At 43.6% G+C, this 25748-nt stretch overlaps 1 protein-coding gene across 8 annotated transcripts; it reads left to right on the forward strand.

The window, feature by feature from the left end:
• Positions 1 to 1246: 1246 nt before the first annotated feature.
• Positions 1247 to 25065, forward strand: tmpoa (thymopoietin a). 8 transcript variants are annotated; one of them, XM_034673481.1, is made up of 13 exons: positions 1247 to 1478; positions 1562 to 1859; positions 11293 to 11410; positions 13664 to 13807; positions 14618 to 14751; positions 19568 to 19651; positions 19963 to 20094; positions 20205 to 20297; positions 22012 to 22053; positions 22129 to 22317; positions 22537 to 22638; positions 22905 to 23008; positions 24050 to 25065. In XM_034673481.1, the coding sequence occupies exons 2-13, from the start codon at positions 1617 to 1619 to the stop codon at positions 24456 to 24458; spliced, it is 1794 nt and encodes a 597-aa protein (XP_034529372.1). In that variant the 5' UTR covers positions 1247 to 1478; positions 1562 to 1616; the 3' UTR covers positions 24459 to 25065. The 8 variants fall into 8 exon arrangements, with proteins under 8 accessions (XP_034529372.1, XP_034529374.1, XP_034529375.1 ...); XM_034673483.1 differs by having other exon boundaries at positions 1607 to 1859; positions 22908 to 23008; XM_034673484.1 differs by having other exon boundaries at positions 1607 to 1859; positions 22012 to 22047.
• Positions 25066 to 25748: the final 683 nt, after the last annotated feature.

The following is a 25748-nucleotide window of genomic DNA, read 5'->3' on the forward strand; positions in this document are numbered from 1 at the left end:
GTCTAGACCGTACTCTCTGTTCAGGACTCAGTCTGATCTCATGTTAATCCACCGTGAGCAGAATACTTTGCAGCATTTAGCAAGTTACAGTGGCAAGGACAAACTTCCTTTAACAGGCAGAAACCTCCAGCAGGACCAGACTCGTGTTAGACACTTCTGCTGAGACCTAGTTGGAGAGAGGAATAGAGGGAGATGAAGAGAGGCAAGTAAAAAAGGTAAAGCAGCTGCAGTCTGGCCCTGGCACGGATTCTTCTGGACTGCTTGCCTTGTTTGTTTGGTGTTTTTCAGCATCCACTGGTCTAGTCTCCCCCTCCTCAGACAACGTTCTGGCAGCCAGTCAGCGCAGCATCTCATAATAGCATCCCTCCCCACTCATCACCGCATGGATAAGAAGGTTAGAAACTGAACGGCTGCAGATCCTCCACAGGGACTGAGTTTGTGATGATTTTTTGCATCCGAATTTAAAACCTTGCCTAAAAGACGACGATGACACAACATTTCATACTAAACGACTACAAATATCATCATATAGGGCATTTAAAAAACAAAAATATCTAACATCTACTTCGAATAGTTGAATGTACAACGTACAATCAGGTTTAATACTTAATTTAACAACAAATATATAGCCAAGTCAGCAAAAAATAGAATGACAAACAAGGAATAAACCTTTATCTTTCTTTGTCAGATCATCTTCTAGTATATTTTTAAAATTGTATTCAAAAGATTTCGATTAGTACCAAAAAAAACCCACTTTCAATCAATATACTTATGGATTACACATTTTTATAAGATCCTTTAAACTCTGGTATATCTTACTATATCTTAATGTATTTACTCGTATTATTGGTTCAGTAAATGTACTGATTTATTAATAAAAACAATATAAGAATACACAAATTTGCTTAAATTGCTAATATTTAATAATTACTATTTTTATATGCATTTTATTGTAATGTTTGCACTATCCTCTTTCCCTGTTGTAGGACGAATAAATGATTATCTTATCGTATCTTACTACAAAACACGCAAACACGAAAACAGAAACATTGGGCAATAAAAAACATTAGTATATAGTAAAGATGAATTAGAAGTAATTAATTTAAACCATATGTTTAATTTCAGTAGTTTTTCCATAGACTTTCCTCGCAGCGTCACAAACCCATGATTACATTTTCAATAGTTGCATTATTCGTTCGGCCAATCAGAACGCTTCTTTTAGCAGCCTCTGACCAATAGGAGCCCGTCTCATCCAGAAGTCTCTTCCGCTCCGGTCACTCCCGCACGCAGCAGCCTGGAGCGGATTTACCAACAACAGAAGAACAGAACCCGCTTTCACTGCACCTTTTACCCGCGGAGGAGGGACCGAGAGCAACAACACAAACTTACTTTATTTAAATCCTCTGTTCCCTCTTTTTTTCTCCTCTGACCACCGCTGTATCACTTTATCCAGTGTGGGCTTCTTCCAGTTTAATCCGGTAAGAGGCGCTGGTTAGCCGCTCCGCTCTCCCCTGGTTTTGACTCCATACCATTTATCCCCCCCTCTCTCGCTCTCTGTTAGCTCGCTAACTTCACCCCTCCGACGGCTCCTCTCTCCCCGTCACAGACACGCAGACATGCCGGTGTACCTGGACGACCCGTCTGTTCTCACCAAGGACAAGCTGAAGAGCGAGCTGATGGCGCACAACGTGGAGCTGCCGGGCGGGAACCCGACAAAAGACGTGTACGTCCAGCTGTATCTGAAGAACCTGACCGCACAGAACCTCCAGCACGGCGGCGCGGTCAGCCTAGACGCCTTTTCCAGTGACGAGGAGCTGCCTCCGGTCGTGATCTCCAGCAGGAGTCGGTCCTCTGGAAGAGTAAGTTTCATCATTTGATCCTGGTTTATTACACTTTTGGATTCATCCAAGTTTTTGTAACTTTGGTGACTTTTTTTGGAGCAGGATTTTCTGGGATATTATCACCTTTAATGACCCAAATACATGCAAAAAGCAAAAAAAAAACAACATTTAACTTTATTGTAAGTGTGCATCAGCAAAAGTGCAAAGTAATACATTAGACATCCAACAGTCCATATGGAAACATGCATCTTTAGAAAGATCAAAGACAAGCATCTTTTCTGTATTTCTAGGTGTGGCATTTTTTGACAATTGAAGCATTACTTTAACATAAAAGTCTTTTAAAATAGTCAGAAATCTCCCCAAATATTTTAAACCACTGAAAAACTCTCTTTAAATCTTAATTAATCAATGAATTAACTTTTCTCATACCTGTAAACTCCCTTTGAGACTCAAATTAAAGTCATAGGTTTGTTTACTTTCTTCAAACATTTTTAAAAAGACTGCAAACAACTCAAAAGATCTCTGTGACAAAAATAGTAACCTCTCAGACACCTAGACTTATGATTGAGTTTGTGTAATGTAAGACAGACGACTTCAAACACCTTTGAAAGTCTTTAAAGTAGTCGATATATGTCCAAAACTTTATTAACCACGCTCTAAATCTCATTTAATCAATGAGTTTACTGTTCTTTGCACTTGCAGAGTCCCACGTGTCCACACCCAAATCTGTGAACATGCGTTCACTTGCTGCGCCTTATTCTGAAATTCTGCGTTGATATGTTCCTGCAGACCCTTTCTTCCCTCTTCATTCCCCTGATGCGTGTTTAAGCTTCATGATTAAATCTGTGATGCATAATTCAGCTTTCACTTCTCCCTTTCCAGTTTCCCTCCTCACTTTGTCTCCAGTATGCTGATCAAGTGTTTTTATTTGAGTTTGAAGTAAAGCTGCTTCAGACTTCTGCATTGATTCAAACAGGTTGTTGTTTTAATCAGTGTCTGTGATCAGCAGCTCACTCAGGGTGTGGTTTCTCCTCTCAGTAGGTTAATCATTCACTCTTTCAGGTGATAATTGAATCCATGTTGTGTGAAGTGGACCAGTAGAGCCTCTGTTTGACCTGCGGTTACACGCCTTGGTACAGAAACTGTCAAATGCAGATTAAGAGGCTGATAGGTGTGTTTGTTTGTTGTGAGTCAGCTCCTCCCGCCAAAAACATTAAACCTGCTTTGTGAATACCTGAGAGACGTCCAACAGGAGCCGGCGTCTCCGTCCTGCTGACTTTGAATCTCACCCTGAAGCTGAAACGTGCTCGATGATCCGTCTGCAAACATGATCAATGCATGAATCAATAATACAACAAATATGATTCAATGAACGGCTTTAACGGTCGATCAATTAGTTTTCAAATCTCCCTGCAGTGATTGGCTGCTCTCTGAGAAACTCTGCACCTGGACTCAAACAGGTGTGCAGCAGGTCCTGTCCAGTCTGGACTTGTTTTCGGGGCGGGTCTTCTTCAGGTTTGGAGTAGAGGTGGTTTTTAGAGCGAATGAATGAAGGGTGTGAGTAAAACAAAGGCAGTGAGTGAAAAATGACAAGTCAAACATGTGGGAGGAGACAGAGAGTCTGCGTGTTGTCTCATTCATTCTCTGTGTGGACGCTGTGTGCAGCAGGTGTTACGCTGCATACTTCCTTCACAAACACGTCTCTGATGGTTAAGAGCTGCAGGTTTTCTAATGAGGTCCGAGGGCGTTCAGGAGGCAGAGAAAGATATGCTTAATTTAATCTGGTTAGATTTTGAAGATTAGAAAGAATATATTAAATTTTTCCAACATAATTTGATGTTTCATCCTCTCAGCCACTCATGCACATCCTCATATTTGATATTTATCTCTTAGTGTCAAATGCAGAGCAGTCTGGAATGACTGAAATGAGCACTAGTTTAAATATTTCAAGTCAAAACATGTGATCAAAGCTAATGAAAATGGAAAGAAATAGATAAAGTGTCTGCACATTTCTTTTCAGTGCATTGAGTCACAGTTTTGATGATAAAGGTGTAGAAAGAGGAATGATAACACCCTGATGCAGTTCAGTTGTCTCTCTCAGGTGTGTTCTTGAGATGTGCATTGGTATGGAAAAAAAAGCAGTCGGATCACAAAATGATGCTTTTAAAAGTTTAACTTCTCGTCCAAGTATGTGAATTAAAACCATAGACTGTATAAAATATGGACGTAGTATCCGTGACGTCACCCATCTGTTCCTTAGAGCTGTTTTGAAGCCAATTGACGGCGGCAGCCATATTGGAAATGCAGAACTCAACCAGGTAGAGTGTGACTTAGTGTGAGCCTCCTAGCCAACAGCTATGTGTTCCCGACCGGGAGTCAAGTCAGTCATGTCCTTATTTGGGCAAAAAATCGGAATCTTAATATCTTCAGAACCGTCACGTTAGAAAAAAATTCCCCCCTGTTGAGTGTGTGCCGATAGAGAGATTATCTTCTTAGAGCCAAGCCGTTTTTTGAACCAGGCTGTAAACATGTTTATTAATGCTGCAAAGATCGTCTTTTTCCCATTCATGTTTATGTGGTTTCCGGTGTTTCTGCAGCCAGCCTCAAGCAGATTCTCAATGTATTGCAGTTCATAACACTTCCACATGGGCTTCATCGTTTGAGACTGGAGGTTGCCGCTTGATTAAAACATGTTAAAGCTAAGTTTGATTTAATTTAATTTGAGTTTATTTTCGATTAGGACAATGCACATTAATCAACATTTCAACAGTGTGCCTCAATGTAAATATGCCGTAATTAGTACAATAGCTAAGTTTCATCCGTAGTCCTAAGGCAGGTATTTACGTAAAAATAATAAAACAACAAGATTTAGAATTACAGGATGTTACAAGACAGTTAACAGGACACTACACGAACTGACTTACAAACAAATGTGTGAGTGAGGTAGTTTTCTTGGTGTCATTGGGGAGCAAGATCCATGACATCCTAACATTTGTTGAACAAGTGGTCTGAAAGAACAGTAGTCTTCACCTCCTCTTGGCTCAGTTCTCTGGCTTGAGAAAGACTTGGAGGTGGGACACTTTAGCCAATCACAGATCAGGTTACTCACTCTAAAAGCTCTTCAAATACTAGACACTGTTTATTCCAAGCAATCACTAGCCAGTCAAGTTATCTCAAACATCGATCATGAGATTTAACAGAGAGAGAGAGACGAGAGGTTATTTCACCCAGGTGATGATGAACTCATAAGTTCGGGATAACGTATGAGGAGAAGGTGTTTATGCAGGTTAGAGTCGTAACAGGGTGAGCAGGGGGCCTTGTCTCGTCCTCAAGACCAGCCTGAGATGACGCTAACGGTTTTACCACAGTGTCAACAGGCAGAGCGGGAATGTTATGGACTACTTTCTGTGTTGGGATTTGATATGACACCAGGCCGTCCCTGGTGTCATGTTCCATTCTCTTCAGTTCCACTCTATTCTCATTTGTTGTGTTCCATTCTGTTCCATTGTATTCTCCTTTCTGCAGATTGATTTGATATGACGTGCAATCAGGTTGTCCCTGGTGTCCCTTCGGTTGTTGAGGATATGATCAATCAGAGCTGGTTAAGAATGTGAAATAAAACCAGAATCCAAGAGAACTGATTTTACGTTTCTTCCTCAAAACATGATGAAAAAATCTGAAAGTCAAGAAAACGAAGGGTTTTTGTTTTTTAAGTATTAATGCAAAAACATATTTTTTTAAAACCTTTTTATCACATTGTGATGAGGAAAAAATGCACATCTGCTGCTCCTCTAATGTTCAGGCTTCTGAAAGTTTAACCCTGGGCATGGGACTTCAGCCAATCAGGTGGTTTTTAAGCACTCCTGCTTAGCACATGGTTTCTTTTAGAGAGAGGTTACAAGGAGCATAGAGTTAATCAGATCCTGATGCATTTTATCTTTGATCAGTTTAGTAGATGACAACCTGAACCTTCATCAGTCAGGGGACATCCTCACTGCTACGATTCAGTTTAAATTAAACACCATTGTGTCCATGCAAATGTTTGAGCACTGTTTAAATCAGCAGTGGTTCATGCAGGGCTGTTCATTCTGGAGGATTTGGATCTGAAGTTGGTTTCCCTCCTGCACATGAAGGTTGAGGTAACAGCTGAGAGTCGGGGAGCCTTTCTCCAGGTGTAGCACAGCAGCTAACTTTAGGACAAACTCTCTTGAGGCAGCAAAGCTTTCTGTAAACATGAATGTAACACAACCCTGAACAGGCTGTTTGTTCGTGTTTAGTTTACTGCTGCGAGACAAGGATGGTGTTTGTTTTGTTGTGGGGAAGGGTCATGTGATAGAGGCGCGACCAACCAGGGAACAACACGCCGTGATCCAGTGAGGACTAACCCTGAATCCTCTCTGCACACTCTGACTCTGTTTGCATGTTTGTGTGCAGGGTCCTTGGGGGGTAGCATGTTATTAAAGCCCCCATCAGTAAGTCTACACTGAACATCTAAACGTTGACAACATCACATTCAGGATTCAGGACATCTTCACAGCTCTGAACCTTTCCTTCAATTGCTTCATCTTGTTTACTTCTCTTCTTCTTCTGTTGAGGTCTTGTTTACGACCCGGCTTCCTTCAATGCATTTATGCTCGACTTCTGGGTCAAAGTTCAAACTGTGGAGCATACTCAGATTGGCCAGTTTGAGTCTGATTGAGGTTTATACATGCAAGAGAAATCAAAAACAAACCACAACTTTACAGAAATTCAACTTTTTCAGGGTTTCTGTCAGACTTTTTCAATTTAAAAAGTCCAGTTTTAGTCGAACATGAGCACACAAAGAAGATTAAATCAGTAACAGGATCTGAATGTCTGTTTTGGATTGACTCTCGATGAATTTCACTTCCTCACTCTGAAGGTTAATGATTTATTTTATAAACTATGACTGTTAAAGGACTGCACTTTTACGATCCTCTTTGTAATCTTCAACAACTCGAAGTTCACGTCACGTCTTCTGACTGCTGTCACTGGAGAACTTAGGGCTTCAGTATCTACCGGTCTGTTCTCTGATTACTGCAGGACACGCTCTTCCTCCTGAGTCACGATGTGTTTTATATTCAGATTTTAGGAAAAGTAAAAAGCAACTTTTCAAGGTAGTGAACCTAATGTTATTGTTTGTGCATTAGAAAGTTTGAAGATAAAAATGCCTTGAAATAATTTGTATGTTAGCACTTTAACTGCACATCACACTGACTGTTTAAAGAATCTTTACGCCACAAGGGAAATCGTGCCCACTAACGCCATTCTTTGTCCCCCACTGGGAGCGCCCAATACCCTGTATAATAAATGGACGTAGTCTCCGTGACATCACCCTGTTCTTGAAGCCCTGTTTTGAAGCCGATCGTCGACGGGTGCCATATTGGAAATGCTGAACTCAACCTAACTTAAAAGAGGCGGGCCTTTTTGCCAAAAGTTACGGGGTGTCCGCCTGTCTATCAAGTCAGCCACGCCCTTATTTGGGCAAAAGTCGTAAGTTTAATATCTATTGAATAGGTGTGTATGTGGTTTCCGGTGATTCTGCAGCCAGCCTCTAGTGGACACTAAATGAACTGCAGTCTTTAGCACTTGCGCATGTGCTTCATATTTTCAGAGCAGAGGTTGCCGCTTGGAGCACCCCCGGGTCACCAGGTTCTGAATCTGTCCCGCGGCACTTCAACTTCCCCAAGAAGTGACCGTTTAGTGTTTTAAATGCTCTGTATGCTTCTTATTTGCTTTCATTCAATGACATTTCATCAAGAAACAGTAAAAATTGTTGATAGAGATCATGTCAGAGCATTAACAGCAGCTCTAAACTTGATAATTGTACCTCGAAAAAAAACAGTGTGATAACTTCTCTCCTCCGTATGGACCTCCGCCATTGTTGTTGACAAAGCTGATATCAGAAGTCCCACCCCTTCTTGATTCTGATAGGTCGGTGATCAGGAAGTGACATTGATGCGCGTGGCGATGTTCCAAAATTTGAACTGTTTTCAACTGAGAGCAAAAAATGCCGTTCCTGGACACGGTTCCTCACTTTTGAAGGGTAAAGGAACTTATCCTCTCCTCTCCTCCATTGTCGTTAGACTTGAGGTTAATTTTATCAATCTTGTCTACACTTGAGCGGGATGTTATCCTCTGGGAGTTAGCGTTTGCGATAGATAGACTTCCTCTCGTGTGCATTCTTTGTTTATAGTCTGATAAGCAAATCAAGGAGTTGTAGTTGAAGATGAGGTCTGGGAGTGAAAGTTAGCTGATCTTGCATGGATGTATCTGTTCGTATGGATGTTACGGTCAATTATTTCTGCCTCCTTTTGCTCTCTGCGTCTGTTTCCTGCATAAATTCAGATAAAACACTGCACGGAGAAGCTTCCGACATTAAAAGCTTGTCACTTAAAGTCTGCATTCATACAGGAATAGAGTTTATTATGCATCCATGTGTAAACAAAGCTGGTCAGATTTATTCTCCAGTTTGTGGCTCTCTCTCAGCGTCGTGTGTTTTTGTATAAATGTTCCCGCTGCAGCTTAAAGTCTGTTATCTTTATGGGTTTGGTCTTTTTCATTGAGGAAATACTTTTCTCAGGATGAGGAATGTGTGTGTGCAGACTGTCTGCCAATACGCATTTGTGTGTTTCACCGTGTGTGTGTAGTAAAGACTGGGGGTTGTAGAAAGACGGCGCTCATGTGTGATTAGCTGGTCCTTTGTCTTTCTGCACTTCATCAGTGTTGAGGTGGTTTGTCGTGAAACCTGATGATCACAGGCTGCAGGTACGGCATGCAGGTGAGGGGCGGCGAAGGGGACGTGGCTGAAAAATCCATTCCTGACATATTTCAGATGTTTCTCTGGAGTCAAAGAGGCTTTTCAAAACGAATGTGAAAGACTTGCATTCTTTCCTTCATGCCTGAAGTTCGTCCCCTGTTTGTAATCAGATCTGAAGATTTAGCCGTAGAGTTTGAGGAATGTGTGACCGCAGAAGCACCAACCGTCCTGGTTAAATTTAGCAGAGTAAACCTGTGGGTAACCACACACACTCCATTGTTATTGAGCCATGCAGCATGTTGCATCATGCAACCAGTGGCCCGGGCATGTCTCTCCCTGCAGCTCCTCCACGCTGCCTCTGTTTGTAGCCGTGGAGGAAAGTCTGACCGTGTTTGTAGTGACTTTACTCAAGAGTTTACTCGGCTGTGAGCTCAGGCCTCAGTTATTCCTTTAAAGGCCAGGGTGTGGTCTACACATTCCCCTCCTCCTCCGCCTCTCTTCCCGCTCAGTCTGCTGTTATTATGAAACAGGCTCTGGCTGTGCTCCAACCCCGAGCCCCGCTGAGGCCCACAGAGAGCCAGGCGCAGAGTAAGACAGAAACTCTGTGTGTGTGTCTGCGTGCATCACACTTATTACACGCTGTGACCCGTGTAAGGACTTCGCCGCTGAAGTTTGAGCGGATCATCTTTGCATTCCTCACATTTTCTGGTGCAGACGCCAAAGACAGACGTGCATTTGAAGCCACTCTTAGAGGGGAAGTTTGTCCTGGTTTTTGTGGTGGTTTCCTGAACCTTCACGCTCTGCCCGGCTGTAGAGCGTCTCTGTTTCCATCAGGACGGAGAGCTGCCGTCTGTAAAACCAGTTCAGTTTTGCTCCGTTATGTTTTGTGCATGCATTAGCTCCACAGACTCTCACTGCCCGACTCCTTTCACCTGAAAGTGAGTCCTGCTTGAGATATCCTCTTCATGTCCACACTCTGTTGGCTCTCTTCATCAATCAATCTTTATTTATAAAGCGCCAAATCCCAACAAATGTTCTCCTCAGACTCTTTCCAAACAGAGCAGGTCTAGACCCTACTCTATGTTCTATTATTAACAAGGACCCAACATCAAGACAGGATATGATCCAGTCCCATCTTATAGACAGGACTCAGTCTGATCTCATCTTAATCCACCATGAGCAGTGGCAAGGACAAACTTCCTTTAACAGGCAGAAACCTCCAGCAGGACCAGACTCATGTCAGACACACATCTGCTGAGACCGTGTTGGAGAGAGGGATAGAGGGAGATAGAGAGAGAGATGATAGTGGTGAGACGGATAGTAGTAGTTGTAGCAGCTGGAGTCTGGCACGTCCACAGCAGCAGAGATCCAGAGGAACCTACGAGACAAGGGAGCTCAGGGACTCCAGAAAGGTGAATGGTTAGTAATTTAATGGGACAGGAAGAGTTAAAGTAAGAGACAGTCAGGCAGAGGAGAGAGAGAAAGACAGGATCCCAGTGTGTCAGTCTAAGCCTATAGCAGCACAACTTAGAGCTGGTCCAAGCCTGAGCAGCTCTTACTATAAGCTTTATCATTCTGCCTCTCCTCTTTTTGATTATATATCAGGGACTATGATCCTGAGTAAAATCAGAGAAACTGCTTGCAATGACTGCTTCAGTTCTTCCTCAGTCTCCTGCAGCATAAAGAAACATTTATCTTCTTGTGTTTCTGCAAAGAATTTTGTGCATGCGTCCTTTATTAGCTCCAAGGCCGAGCCACAGAGCTTCACTTCAGCTGCAGCTGGCTTCACACACGCTGTAATTTCCTGCTGGCGGGTTCGCTTCAGCCCTGAACTTTGTTTACTATCACGAAGCGCCTGAAGGTAACATCTGCTCCCTCCTTTCCTCCCCCCTTCACTCCATCGTAGGAAATTCCTCCAGTTACAGCTCGTCTCCCCAAATCATGTGTGCAGCACTGTGCACATGTTTGACATATCTGCGTGTAGATGATGCGTTAAGTGACACCTCTGTGATCCACTCGTGAATTTTTCACACTTTTCTTGAACAGGAAGTCTTTTACGATCATTCAGAGTGAGGTGGTGTGGGAGTAGAAACTTGGGAAACAGGTTTGTGTAACTGTCTCAAGCTCAACTAACCGCTTGTCTCTTTTTAGGCTAAAGGCAAAAGTTCACAGGATTGTGTTTGAGGTGAGCGAGTCAGAGCGCGGGAGAGTCTGTTAAAAATAAATAAAGAGGTGCCTAACAGATGCTTCTTTACTTTCTCCAGGGTTTCTTTGAGATGATAAATGGTGAATAAACATCTAAAAGTATTAAAAATGAGTTTCAAACCGCATCCAAAGCATCATAGTTTAAGTCTGTACTCCACAAGGAGTCTAAAAAAGGTCTTTAAAGCACAGAGAACCATTTTAAACATAGTTTTCTGATAGGGATGATATCTCTCTGATATTTGAAGTCATGCATTTCACGGTTTCTGGCGATGCAGAAACGTCTCACTCCTGCAGAAACGTCTCACTCCTGCACAAAAAGCTGTCCTCTGTCTGCAGCTTTTAACCTCGTTACCGCCTGATCACATTTCCTCAGGATGAAAATATCTCCTCCTGACTCTGATGAGCTTGTTTCAAAGTAAGATACGGAGTGTGACGTCGGCACTGACCGTGTTTTTCTGTCGTTCCCAGAAAGCTGTGAGGAAAACAGACAAAGTGCGGGCCGTGGAGCTGGACGTGACTGAGCTGACGGACGAGGGTCTGAAGGACGAGCTGCTGAAGCTCGGGGCGGACGTCGGGCCGATAGTCGGTGAGTGTCGTTGTTTTTGAGGTAACACACTGAATCCTCTCTCTCACACACAAACACACACACACACACACCCACGGGGCAGGGTTACACACTCCACACAGGTGCTGGAATTCACACGTGTGTGCTAACAGTTTGACCCGGTCTGAGAGGTTTCTTTGGAATGTGCTGCTCAGTTAAGCTTCGCTCGGATCAGATCAACTTCTCCTGAAGTCGACGACAGGCAGACACACTGTTATCAGGAAGTGATCGGATCAGGTTTGTGTTTCCAGACGTGACGTTTAGTACACTCCTGACTTCTGCAGCTCAGTAAACACGTTACTCTGTGAGCTCTGTTAACTTCTCCTGCTGATGAAAGGTCTGAAGTCGTTTTGACATCACCACGTTAACTGTTCACTAGGGGTGCAACGGATCAAAAAACTCACGGTTCGGATCGGATCACGGTTTTGAGTCACGGATCGGATCATTTTTCAGATCAGCAAAAAAAAAAAAAAAAAAAAAAAGAAGACAAGACAAATATAACTTTGTCCCTCCATTTATTTTGTAAAACACTTTGCCCATTAAATAAAAACAACATTCAACTCAAAATGTACAGCACGTGCAAAGCACCTTATCTGTGGGCCCAGTCCTGCCTAATCCACTGCATTTCATGGCATGGCAAGTGAAGGAGCAGAGGAACTTCAAAAGTTTCACTCCATTCTTCTTTCAATCGCTGATTTTCACCGTCCACTTTTCTTTGAGCTGCAAACCTGGAACACACCGTTTTATTCTAGGGTCCTACAGCTGGCAAAGTGCCAACTTGCGAACTGCTCCATAAACGAAAGTTAAAGTTAAAAATTTCACTCGCAGCATTGGACTCTAAAGTGATCCAGTAACAGCCTGTCTGCGTATCATTGGCATGGAGACAAGTCCCGGTAAACACAGGGTGACCAGACCAAAACAGAGTGAAGGTATAACAGTTCGGGGACCACATATAGGCGGCCGGGCGTATTGACGGCCTCTGGTCTAGTGGGTGCGCAACGGCATTTCATAACGTTGCTCAAGCACATTCGGCATTCACTGTATTTCACAGGGAAACCAAAATGATCCCATACATGTGACTTACAAGATGCAGGAGGTTTTTTCAAGTTCCTCTGCTCCTTCACTTGCCATGACTACCACTGCGCTTGACGAGTGAGGGTGGATTGAACATGAGGTCATCACATGAACAGGCGCAACTTTTTTCGTCAACCGATCCGCGGACCACATCCATGCCAAACTGTGGAGAGGCATCCGTACGGATCACAGATCAACGATGATCGGTTGCACCACTACTGTTCACCCAGACTCTTTACTCAAACACAGGTGTTGTTTGGACCATCCGTGTATTTAACACTTAAAGACACACATCTAAAGTTAAATATGGTGTTAAAATGTAAGATAATTATCCATAACCTGAACATTGCTAACAAACAAATCCGTTTTTATTCTCCGTCTTATTCAAACTGTGTCTCTAAAGTCTCCTCAGCTGTGAGCCGTGTTACGCCTGTGTGCACGTTCTCTATGAAGTGTGTTCATGATTGTGTGTTTTACTTTCATTATGACTGAACAGCTGTAGTGAACACAAACACACATACACACAGACCTGCAGCTGCTGTTCTGTGCAGCTTCAGTGTCACAGCTGTGCAGAGTAACACAGATATAAGACAAGTGTCTGATCGTTTACACTCCACATGTCGTTCACAATCTCACTAAACTGACATCTTTACTTTCTTTATATCATTTATGACACAGTTCACAATCTGAAGAGACTCATATTATGTTTTTTAATGACCAAAAAAGTTTGTCACACATTTATGGACACAATCACACCGGGAAGTATGAAAAGAATCAACTTTTATTAGCTTTTATAAACGTACAAAATAATCCAAGGCTCCCTTATCCGAAACTTTAATAGCTTTTATATAGTGTTTTGAACTTATATGCTGTTTGTGAACCAGCTTTTTTATCATGACCTGTGCTGAAGTGTTTCCATGGACAGATAGACATTTATGGACGTTTTGTTGCAGCTTTGTTTGCAATGCATGAAGAGTTATTTACTTTAAAAATGTTTGTAACCTCAGAGAGGATGCAGACGAAACTCCTTTCATGAGAACAGGCAGATTTTAATGTAAAATTCATGTTAAACTGTAAAACTCAATGAAAATGATCAGAGACTCTAACATGAGGAGTTTTGTTGTGCAGCTGTCTGACGTCGCTCCTCTCTCGTCTTCACAGCCTCCACTCGTAAAGTGTACGAGAAGAAGCTGCAGAAGCTCCTGGATAACGGACCCACACAGGTGACGCAGCTGGTGGTCACAGAGATCCAAGTCAACCACAACGGGAACTCTGAGTCCGACCTGTACAGCGACAAGGAGGACGGTGAGGACATGATTTTCAAATGTAGCTTGAATATTTTTTCACGTATTAAAAATCGAAGAATTAAAATAAATATGATCTCATTTTAAAAGTAGAATTTTAATCGTTTAACAGTGCCTGGTTGTAATACAGTGTTCCCATCACACATTGGCTATAGAGCGTCTTAATGCTGTTTGCTAACCGCATTCAGTAACAGGAGAAGAAGAAAACATTTGTCGCTGGAAATCCAGGTTTCTTTCTTACATTGGTTCAGGTTAATTATTCTATTCTGTATGATTAAGAATTGATTATAAGATTTAACTGATTACTTTTAAAGCTCTACATGGACTTACTCCGAGCTATATAGCAGACGAGCCGACACATGCATTGAGATTATCAGGCAGAGGTTTATTGAGCATTCCAAATACTGAAATGAAAACAAAAGGGGACAGGGAACTCGCAGTGACAATTTGGAATAATCTGCCCGAGGAGATCAGATCTGCTGAGTCAGTGACCTCTTTTAAATCTCTTCTGAAAACAAACTTTTACCGCAGAGCCTTTCCTGATTTTATCTGAATTTCATTTTATTTTATTTTAACCATCTTTAAAGCTGGTGTTGGTAGTCAGATTTAGACACACTTTTTGTTATACTGGTTAAAATTATCTTTATGTCCCGATGGCAATCAATACATAATGTGTTCTTAAAAATTTATGGCTGCCCATGTGAAGCACTTTGTAACTTGATTTTTGAAATGTGCTCTACAAATAATTATTATTATTATCAATCTGTCCTCTGTATTAAAATAATTGTGATCATTTCCTGTGATTAATCAGAGGTGATACCGGAGCCGGAGCCGGAACCTATAACTCAGATTGAACCAGAGCCAGTTCCAGTCGTGGAGAGACCGCTGAGGAGCCGAGGGAAGACGCCTGTGACCACCCGCTCCTCCAGCAGCAAACACAAAGTGGTAAGAGACGCATGTTAGCTTTCTCTCTCCTGAAGCAACCTGAGGAGGTTTATAAAGCCTGCGGTGTGATGGAAACACTCCTGCTCTCTCCATCGCTCTGTCGAGACAGAGATGTGTGGACACACTTCCGAATGTGTGTCGTTGATTCAACAACCAACATCAGTGAGGCTGTTTTTCTCTGAGTCTTTAAAGCAGCAGTTTGTAGTTTACAGAGGCTGATTTCAGAGCTGTGTGACTGTAAAACTGAATGAGAGGGGAGCAGTTTATTTCCTGGGTAAATTACAGGTTTAGAGACGTCGTAATGTTTCCATTCTTAGACACCTGCAACCTTTAATAGTGAACTTTGCTTAGACCTAAAGAAGGAGGGGATGTAAAGGATGTTTCAGTGTAGCAAAGGGGGAGTTTGATGTGAAAATGAAGCAGACTGTCCGCTGGATTTCAGGGTAGATTTATAACTTTATTTAATCTGCTGATTGTGGGACGAGTTTGATGTCTTTACTAACATCAAAATCCTTAAAGTCACTACGAACTAATGCGCAAGTCATCAGTTGCATTAAGAGATAGACCTTCTGGAAGTAGCTCCTTTCACAGACTGCACTAAAACTCCCAGACCTCATCCATGTGGGATGCATGTGGACTCATTTTGCACCTGGACTTAAAAGGTAGCTCTTCTCTGCAGCCTGTTGCTAACTCATCAGTGTGAAGTCAGGTGTGTCTGTGTTTGAATGCAGCAGGTAAAAGTCTGGAGCATGTACGGTGAAAGGGGGCTGAGTTTCTGTGTTGTGAAGCCTCACGTGTCGGAGTCATGGAGGAAACATTACGACACTCCTCTTGCATGCTCTGCCCAGCTGCATCCCATCCTCACCACCAAACAGAGTGCTACACAGACTCCTGCTGTGAAACGAAAGTTCCTGAAACTCTCCAGAGAGAGTCAGGAGTGTGATTGTTAAAAGAGCAGAGCAGACGGAGAGATTTGATCGTGCAGTAAACAGCTGATGTTTGTCAGGAAGAGAGTGATGATAATAAACAGGTCAGCCAAAGGTGATCAAACGCAGCACACACACAATGCAGCTCACGGTCACTTCCGCTGCAGACAGGAAAGTCAATAAACGAGTGTAAACATGAACTCCAGTAGCGTCAAAAGGAGCGGTGTTGATTTAATCCTGTGTGCTGAATGAAGGTGGAACTGACCAGAGAGCAGCTTGAGTCTCTGTTGGTGAGGATAGACCGACACGAGGTGAACCATACTGTTCCCCCAGAGTCCAGTTAGTTGGACTCATGTGAGTGCTCCATACGCTCCCTCTGCTTCGGTACAAGCACGGGTACTCAATGTGGACATGGCGTATAATCCCCGTTCCTCTTGACATTCATTTTAAACAAAGGCGGTAAAGTCTTCACGTTGCCGTGATGCGGAGGAGGGACAATCCTGCTCCACTGTGAGAGCACCTGACACGGGACTTCACCATATCCGTGTCTGGTCCGTCTCTCATATGCTGCAGTCCTGCTCCGTGCTCTCTCGTCCGTCAAAACCCACCGGTTGCGTTGTTTTCGGAAAGCAGCACAGAGCAGGACCTCCAGACAGCTGGAGTCATGTGACCGAGGTTTTCCTGCGGTAATTACTGAGTCAAGGATTCTCCTCCTCCTCTCCTCATCCATGTTGTCTTTATGGTCCTCTGTAAACCTCTGACCTGTTGACTCCAGGCCTGGCTCCGCTCATCATGACAGTTTGTTGTTGTAGTTAAGTGAAATACGATCTGGTGATAACACAGAGTGTTTTATTCTGAAAATTAACTGGATGATTTCATTTTGTTTTGATAACTGACTTCCTGTCCCGCTCCATCTGCTCTGTTGAGATTGATGCGTCGTGCTCCGGCATCCGGCAAAAATAGAAGTCTTGTGTATCTGATCCGGAGGGCTCCAACCTGCTGGATCAGAGAGGCAGCCGGAACACAACGGAGCGGATCCAGTGGAAGTTAACACATTGAGTAGAATAGAAACCTATCAGATCCGGGCTGTGACGGATCTGGTGGAATTTGGCCGTTAGAGGACTATAATTTAAAAACAGGAGTGTGTTTGTGGAGGAAATCCAGATGGCTGTAAACGCCTTCTTCTTGGTCCACCTTTCCAGCTGATTTTTTTACACATCTGCGTCTTTCCTAACTTTAAAGCGGTTTTAAACTCCTCTAAAGTTTCTTTATGCATGCACAAAGATGCTGAAAGCAGCAGCGTCTTCCTAAGTGTGAGAGAGAAACGGAGAGTTCAGAGAGATGGAAACATCTGAGCCTGTTTCAGACTTTGATGAAAGATGTTCCGTCTCTGGTCTCTCAGGAGGACGGGTGTTTTCTGTTCTCCTCAGTACTAAGACGTGTTTTGATGATGTTTGTGGAGCTTGAACTCAACCTGTTGTTTTAGTGCACACCTTTTAAAGTTTGGTCCAGTTTCTATCAGCGCTTTGCTTCCAGAAAGAAAGTTTTAACCACCTTTTATTGTCCCTGAGATCCAAAAGAGTCTCTTTACAGCAACTTTAAAGTGAGAATGCATTTTATATATTATAGGAGAAAACAGGAAAATTAAAACTTTATCATATTTAAGTCCTACTTTTTAGAGGTTGGAAGTTTAGAAATTGAAGAGGACTTCTTCGCTTTTGTTTTCTGCTCAGTTTTAGATGAAGAAAATCAGATCCTGCTCATACATTTTATGATTAAGAGTGTTTAAGCTGTTGATATCCTCTCTGTTATCTCACTCCTCCAAAGCTTGTTTCTGCAAAAGCTCTAAAGTTGAAGCTGAGACAGCCGTTAGCTTCTGTTGTCAGTGTCAGTTTCTAGAGTCCCTCTCTGCGGCGTGTGGAGCCCCAGGTGGGACCGGACTCCCAGCATCTGTTTTTGATTCCCACGTTTCCTCTGACGCTGGCACAGGAAGCGGTTTCTCATTTTCCTGGATTGGAGTCACACCCAGCTCAGAGCGAGCGTGCAGGTTCAGAGTATCAGCACTGATCATGTCAGACTCAAAGCACATGATGTGGATTAGCTGCTTCGTCCCTCCCACACCCTCCTCTTCACTGCTCCGGTCCAAACATCTCTTCTTCTCTTCTCGTTTATCGTCCATTTTTCCAGACGTTTGTTTTTTTATCATCATGCACCTCGTCCCTGCCTCTGATGTGTTTTTATAAAGCAGTCTGAAGTGTTCTGAGATCATGAACTCATCTCTCACATGTGATGTTTCTGCTCTCTGACTGAGCGGCTCCCCCTGCTGGTCAGACTGTTAACGTTCACCTGTTGAGCCACTCTGAAAACACTGGTGTGATGCCAACTATGATCTGATGTGTGGGAGGAGCTGGAGGTGTGTGTGTGTGTGTGTGTGTGTGTGTGTGTGTGTGTGTGTGTGTGTGTGTGTGTGTGTGTGTGTGTGTGTGTGTGTGTGTGTGTGTGTGTGTGTGTGTGTGTGTGTGTGTGTGTGTGTGTGTGTGTGTGTGTGTGTGTGTGTGTGTGTGTGACTCTCCTTCCTTGCTGTGAATTTTCCAGTAAACAGTGGAGTTATTCTTTTTAAAGGTAGATGATGTAATTTCATAAACTCAGAGGGGACTTTGAGTCTTTATGTCACAGCTGCAGGTTTCATTAATTCTGTTTCCATGAGAGAATTTTAAGTTTCTCAAAGCAGCTCTGTCGTTTTTCGTCCTGATGAGGATTGTTGGCCCAAATCAGTGTTTTAATTTTGAGTTTCCACCGTTATCACTTCCTGTTTCTGTCGTTATATTTTATCTGATAGTGAAGAAAAGGCTTCACACATCTACTTTGTAGGATGGGTGCGTAGGAGAGGACTGAGAAGAAACTCACAACATTAGAAATGCAAGAATCCGGTACACTCTCCGACTTGCAACGTTTCGGTCCGAGCATCATCAGGCAAACCTTTTGCAAAGACGACAAGTCTGCACCTAATCAACATCACGGCATCAGGTGTGAGCAAATCAACGAAATAGAAAAAAGAGACAACCTTTTATATCGAAAGAATAAGAACTAAAAAAGACAGGCAATCAAAAAAACTACAGCGAGGAAAACGAGGATTTAAAGTCACAGGTTCTTGTTTATCAAACGTGCAAACAACAGAAAACTCAGCATACGATCATTATATTGATATTTATTGATCTGGACGTGGGCGGAGGATACGCTCAAATCACACGCCAGGTCTCAGCTTGTTTATGCAAGTTTTCATGTCAGTGTGGAGCGCGATGCAGCAAAGTTAATCCGTCTGTGGAGGAGATTTATTAGATCATGCTCACTGTTAGCTGCTGCAGGGATTTTCTTCCACACGTGTTTTTTCTGCCTCTTTTCAGGCTGCTAAACAACACAGATGTAAGTCTCTCGACCTTCGTTGCTGTGGAGTCGATCTCCAGCTCAGAGAAGTTGGAGCGTCCCTCCATGTTGTAAACTCTGAGCGATTGTGGCAGCACCGTGAACAGTCAGAGCCGTGATATTTGAATGACGATTGTTTAGAGCCGCCACATTTATCAACATCTGATCGGGCGTACGCCAAGACTGACCCAGATATGCATGTTTCATAAATTACACGTGAAAGTTGTCATAACCTGGTTTCTACACCAAGTTGATAGATGAAGATCAGAGTGAGGAGTGTTCATGTTGTTGATTCTGGCGCCCCCTCTGGATGATATCAGTAGTGTTTTTCCAGGATGAAAACTACATTTCCCATGAGTCACCCTCTCTGGTAAAGATGTCTATAAGTATGATTTTTTGAAAGCATCGTGCCTCCGTAGAGATGATCAAAGTGAAACTCTGCTGCTGTGTGCATGCCGTGTGAACAGAGAAACCAGGAGATGGACGAGGAAGATGAGGAAAACTCTGTCCTGAATGTGAGGCGCAGATCCCGGAGGTTATCCAGCAGACCGGTGAATAACTTCTCTGCTCCACCTCCGACTTTTCTCCACCTGTCAGGGCTGAATCTGAGGAAACACAGCGGTGTTCACTTCACCTCCACTCCACCTATTCACCTGCTGCACATCTGGCTTTAGAGAGGGCAGTGTTGCTCTTCCTCTTCACCATCTTCACTTCTTTATCTTTATTTAATATTTAATTCATTAAAACTCAGACCTCTCCTTCCTCCTCTTCATTCTTCGCACGTCTTCTCTCTCACTCTTCCTCTGCTCCTCTCTCCTTTCTGTGACGTGTCCTCCATCCATACCCGGTCTCTCTGTCCCAGCAGATAGTGCCTGAGGAGCTCAGGCCTGTGCTGGCAGATCAGGTTCAGCTGCAGACTAAGAGGAGGGTTTCTCAAAGACTGGACAGTCCAGCCCGGTCTGTACCTCCCTCCATCTCATCCAGACCTGCTCAGGTAGCAGAAACGTCCAATGTCTCCTTTCTTTCTCTCTCATATTTTGGGGGTTTCCAATCAGTCAGGAAGTCCAGATCCGATCTCAGTCGCCTTCTCTCTGAACCCTTCAGCTTCAGGAGGAGGAGCCGGTTCTCCATCTGCTCAAACCTAGTAAGGACTCGCCTCTGAAAGCAGCCGCTCTGCTTGACACAACTCTGCTGGAGGTCAGCTGGTTCTTCGTTTGATTCAGGATCACATGTGGGATGTTCACAGGGTTCAATAAGCAGTCTGAGTCTGTAAACTCACCTGGTCTGGATGTGTTCCCTCACACACTCAGGAGGCCTGCACAATGAGGGTGACCTGTGGAGAGGGGTCTAACATACACACGAGGTGTTTTAGTTTGTAACACAGAGATGTCCGATCACATCTGTTGGTTTGGATTAGAGTCCCTTCACCTGTCTTTGATTTCTGTGGTTTGATTGAACCTGTACATCAGTTAACAGCACTGTGTAGCATCATGTAGCTCACCTTCAGCATCATGTAGCTCACCTTCAGCATCATGTAGCTCACCTTCAGCATCATGTAGCTCACCTTCAGCATCATGTAGCTCACCTTCAGCATCATGTAGCTCACCTTCAGCATCATGTAGCTCACCTTCAGCATCATGTAGCTCACCTTCAGCATCATGTAGCTCACCTTCAGCATCATGTAGCTCACCTTCAGCATCATGTAGCTCACCTTCAGCATCATGTAGCTCACCTTCAGCATCATGTAGCTCACCTTCAGCATCATGTAGCTCACCTTCAGAATCATGTAGCTCACCTTCAGCATCATGTAGCTCACCTTCAGCATCATGTAGCTCACCTTCAGCATCATGTAGCTCACCTTCAGCATCATGTAGCTCACCTTCAGCATCATGTAGCTCACCTTCAGCATCATGTAGCTCACCTTCAGAATCATGTAGCTCACCTTCAGCAGCAGTTCAGTCCTCTGCCCTCATGGTGCGTTCAGGAACACTTTTACAAAGCGTTCAGCACAAAGCTTTCTCTCTAATCCTCCATCTAAAGAGTTTAAACTTTAACCCTGAAACTTCAGGGAGCTAAATCCAGTTGGATCAGTTTCCAGACCTCATTAAGAGGAATTATCGTATTAAACAGTTTTTATCTTCCATTCATTTAAGCTAGTAAAAGTTTCAAATCCAGATCAGTCAGGTTCCTGGAAGATTTCAGTCCACTAACTCGGCTCAGAGCTCTGCTTTATTAATTCTCAGCATCTAAATACGTCCAAATGTATACATCATGACAAAACACAGAAAACTCCGCTCTAAAGACGGAGCACAGCGGACTGACCAAGACGTCTGTGATTTTTACAAAAGCTTGAAACAATTCTCAATATTTCTTCTAGCAAGAGTAAACTTAAATTATTCAAGCTATAAATACAAGAAACATCACATTTTGTATTTAACATTCATAATTTAGCTCCAAAAAAACACAAATGTTTAAACGTATGCATCAGATTGAGAAACTTTGATCTGGATAATCCTGATACCAGCAGACAGCTGGATTACTGAGAATAAATGCGATTGATATTTGATGTAGGTCAAACAAAACACCAGTTTTAAAATGACATTTACACTTCAGACATTGTTATCAGTATTTCTTAAGGTTGGTTAACACAAGCAGAGCTACCATTACCTAGATCCTGAACAGGATAAGTCTATTTCATGGTTCAGATCTTTCTTATCTTTGCTTAAAAGTTTGGAGCAGACGGGCTCAGATGATCCTGAGTTTAGACATCAGTATTTGTCAGGAGAGAGCGTCAGTGATTTATATCTGAATCAGCATCTGATGATCATGTGAGGAGGACTGAAAGAGCTGCTGAAGTCAGTTTTGGGTCAAACTTGAGTCTGGATTCATTGTGTGTTGGTCTGTGTCTCAGGAGCCTGAACGGATCCCTGCTGGATCAGGATCAGCGGTGAGGGTATGTGAATCAAACATGTTTAAATCTTCTGTTTTTATACGAGCTCAGAATAATCCAGTCTGTGTTTCATGAAAGTCAAAGAGTGTGCGTGAAGAACAGCGTCCACGACCGGCTGCTCATCCACTCAGACCCTCCTCTCCTCTGGTCCACCTCACCAACATGGACCAGGTCACCTTCAGTCCCATGTGTCACATCTCACCCATAATGAGGCGAGAGTCATACTGGTCCCAGTCAGACCAGTGTGGGTCCAAACCCAGGAGAGGGGTACTTCTAACTCAAACATCTTTCCTTCTCTCTTTCACGGGGATTTCCTGATGAACAGAGAAACATGAGAAGTTCAACTCTCACAGGCTTAACGGTGAAGGGTCGTGTGTGTGTCTGTGTGTTTCTGTGTCTGTGTGTGTGTGCAGCTGTTAAGGCTCTGTGCACAGTTGTGACAGCTGGTAGGTTAAACATCATGACACACACATTGTCTGTGAGCAGGAGGAGCGAGCAGACGCTGTCCTGCAGAAACTGAAGCAGCAGAAAATCTCAGACGTCCTTTCGTCCCATGGTGCCGTGAGGACACTGGGCTCTGTGAGACAGGTAGACTCTGTGCTGAGGGTCACATTCACCTGGTGGTTCAGTGGGTAACATGGTGGTCAGCCTTTTGTTTGGAGAGATCACGTGGTGAGGGGTGTTGGATTTCAGGGAGGGGGCCCTCTGCTGGTCCAAACACACACCTGTAGGAGGTTAAAGTGAAGCACAGAGGGGATCGATAGAAACGTGATAAAAGGAGCGAGTTGGAGTTTATTAAGAGATGTGTTTTTATTATAGAGCTCTTTAATTCATGCTTTCTGTGTTTCTGTCAGCAGGTGGAGAAGATCGCAGCCAGCGAGCCGCCCCCAAAGGAGGAGGAGAGCATCGTCCTGAAGGAGCTGTTCCCCAACGACATCAACAGTCCCACAGGAATCACGTAAGAACACAAATATTATCTCAGGAATCAGTCAAACACTTTACTCAGACCATATATGTTCTATTATTAACAAAGACCCAACATCAAGACAGGATAAGATCCAGTCCCATCTTACAGACAGGACTCAGTCTGATCTCATCTTAATCCACCATGAGCAGAGCACTTTGCAGCATTTAGCAAGTTACAGTGGCAAGGACAAACTTCCTTTAACAGGCAGAAACCTCCAACAGGACCAGACTCATGTTAGAGACACATCTGCTGAGACTGTGTTGGAGAGAGGGATAGAGGGAAATGAAGAGAGAGAGAGATGATAGTGGTGAGACGGATAGTAGTAGTTGTAGCAGCTGGAGTCTGGCATGTCCACAGCAGCAGAGATCCAGAGGAACCTACGAGACAAGGGAGCTCCAGAAAGGTCTATGGTTAGTAACTTTAATGGGACAGGTAGAGTTAAAGTAAGAGACCGGCAGAGAGAGGAGTGAGAGGGAAAAACAGGGAAAAACAGGATCCCAGTGTGTCCGTCTAAGTCTATAGCAGTATAACTAAGAGCTGGTCCAAGCCTGATCCAGCTCTAATTATAAGCTTTATCAAAAAGGAAAGTTTGAAGCCTTCTCTTGAAAGTAGAGAGGGTGTCTGCCTCCTGGACCCTGACTGGAAGATGATTCCAAAGGAGAGGTGCCTGATAACTGAGGGTCCTACCTCCCATACTACCTTTAGAGACTTTAGGTACGACGAGCAGGCCTGCATGTTTGGAGCGTAGTGTTCTAGAGGGGTAATGGGCCACTATAAGATGCTTCTTGCTCAGTGTCTTAAATATGAAGGAGGATCAGTGAATCCAAACATGTAGAGACCTGCAGATGCTGCTCTGCGTTCTGTAGAGATGGAGCGGTTACAGGTCGGTTGTCCTCGTCAGCCACCGAATAACAAACCCTGAGGATGAAGTGTTAGCAGCAGCAGAGAGGAGCAAAGTGCTGTTTAATCTGCAGGAGTGAGGTGTGTTCAGTCTCTTTTCCTCAGAAGCTAATACTTCTGTTTCCGTTGCAGCGCCACCTGCAGACGACCCATCAGAGGAGCAGCCGGTCGTCCCCTGAAGTCCAGTGATCTGTGGAACGATGAAAACTCCATCTTCTCTCCAAAAACCACCAAAACCAGCAGCTCCTCCTCCTACTTCACAGAGAGCCACATCGTGAACAGAGTGTCCAGCCTGCCCCTCTCATCCTCCTCTGCCTCCGCCTCCTCCTTCACCTCCTCCTCCTCCTCCAGGCCTCTGGCTGCAGCGCCCCCTGCAGCTCAGACCAAAGCAGCTTCTCGCGGCATGGCTCTGTGGAAAAAGCTGATCCTGCTGGCCGTCGTGGCTGCCTTCCTGTTCCTGGTTTATCAGGCCATGGAGACCACTAGCACCGCCCCATTTAAATCCCAGGATGCAGAGGTGGCGAGCGGCAGCACGGCGTAGAGAGCAAGAGGTGCTTCGTCTTTTTCTTAACGTGTGAATCTTCATGTAGCCGTTTTGTCCGCGGGCGCTGTGAAATTACCTCTGACATCTTCGCCCTCCATATTTTATCTTCTGTTTCCCTTCATTTCTGAATCAGTGAATCCTCAGAGACGGGACAGAACTCTTCCGGCGACACTCTGACCTTTGGTTGTGAACGAACTGAACCTCAAACACAAACAGTAGCATTCACAGAAACGTGGACTCACTTTTATCACCAGGTTTTTTTTTGTCATACTCGCATGGCGTGTGTGTGTGTGTGTGTGTGTGCGTGTGCGTATGCGTGTGTGTGTGTGTGTATGTGCGCTGAATGTGTGTGTGCCTTACTGTCAGTTACTCATTAACATCAGACGATGAACTTTGAAACTGTATTTAGTTTTTTTTGTACTTCACCTGACCGTCTTTGTTAAAGAGACAGTCACATTATAAATCAAACCTTCTTAAAGTGCTACATCGATATTTTCTTAATGTTTCTTCTAATAAAGTGAAAGTCTGTGTACTCTACTTAATTATGTATTCACTGTCACAAATATTGAATATCCAGTCAATAAACTATAACGTTGTTACTGTGCCTGTTAAGAGAATTTTATTTCATCAATGAGCTTTAATGAAGCAGCATACCTAAGCCTGATCCAGCCCTAACTATAAGCTTTATCAATAAGGAAAGTTTGAAGCCGACTCTTAAAAGTAGAGAGGGTGTCTGCCTACTGGACCTGGACTCTGACTGATTGTAAAGAGGTATAAAGATCACACCTGGGAATGCATTCCTCCTCAGGTTACAGATCTCAGTATGTAAAGCAGTGACAGGACTTTTGAGGTTATGGTGTTTCGCTCAGGGTGCATGAGAGTGCATTTAAAGAATCTGACTGTAGATACACGACAGATATATGAACCTGTTAAGTCTTGAATTCAGGTGTTTCAACCAGGCCTCTTATCTCTAGGGAAGAGTTATCTTAATGCTTCACTACATCAGGACATTTTGGACGATGCTATGCTTCTGACTGTGCCCCAGTGCACAAAGCAGAGATTTCATTACTTGAAATCTCTAAAAACTATACCATGGAATAAAAGCAGCAACTATGTTACTCCAAGCACAGACAACTTAGTTTGAAATGTTCATCTGGAATGAAACAAACATTACGTAGCTAAACACGCTTTCTCAGGTCGGACTATATAGGTATGATTAAACCACTGAGACAAACAGAACTACACAAACACATTTTACTGTCTTAGGATCAGATTTCAGAAAAGAGA

The sequence above is a fragment of the Notolabrus celidotus genome, chromosome 21 (assembly GCF_009762535.1).
Source record: "Notolabrus celidotus isolate fNotCel1 chromosome 21, fNotCel1.pri, whole genome shotgun sequence".
Classification (NCBI taxonomy): Eukaryota; Metazoa; Chordata; class Actinopteri; order Labriformes; family Labridae; genus Notolabrus; species Notolabrus celidotus.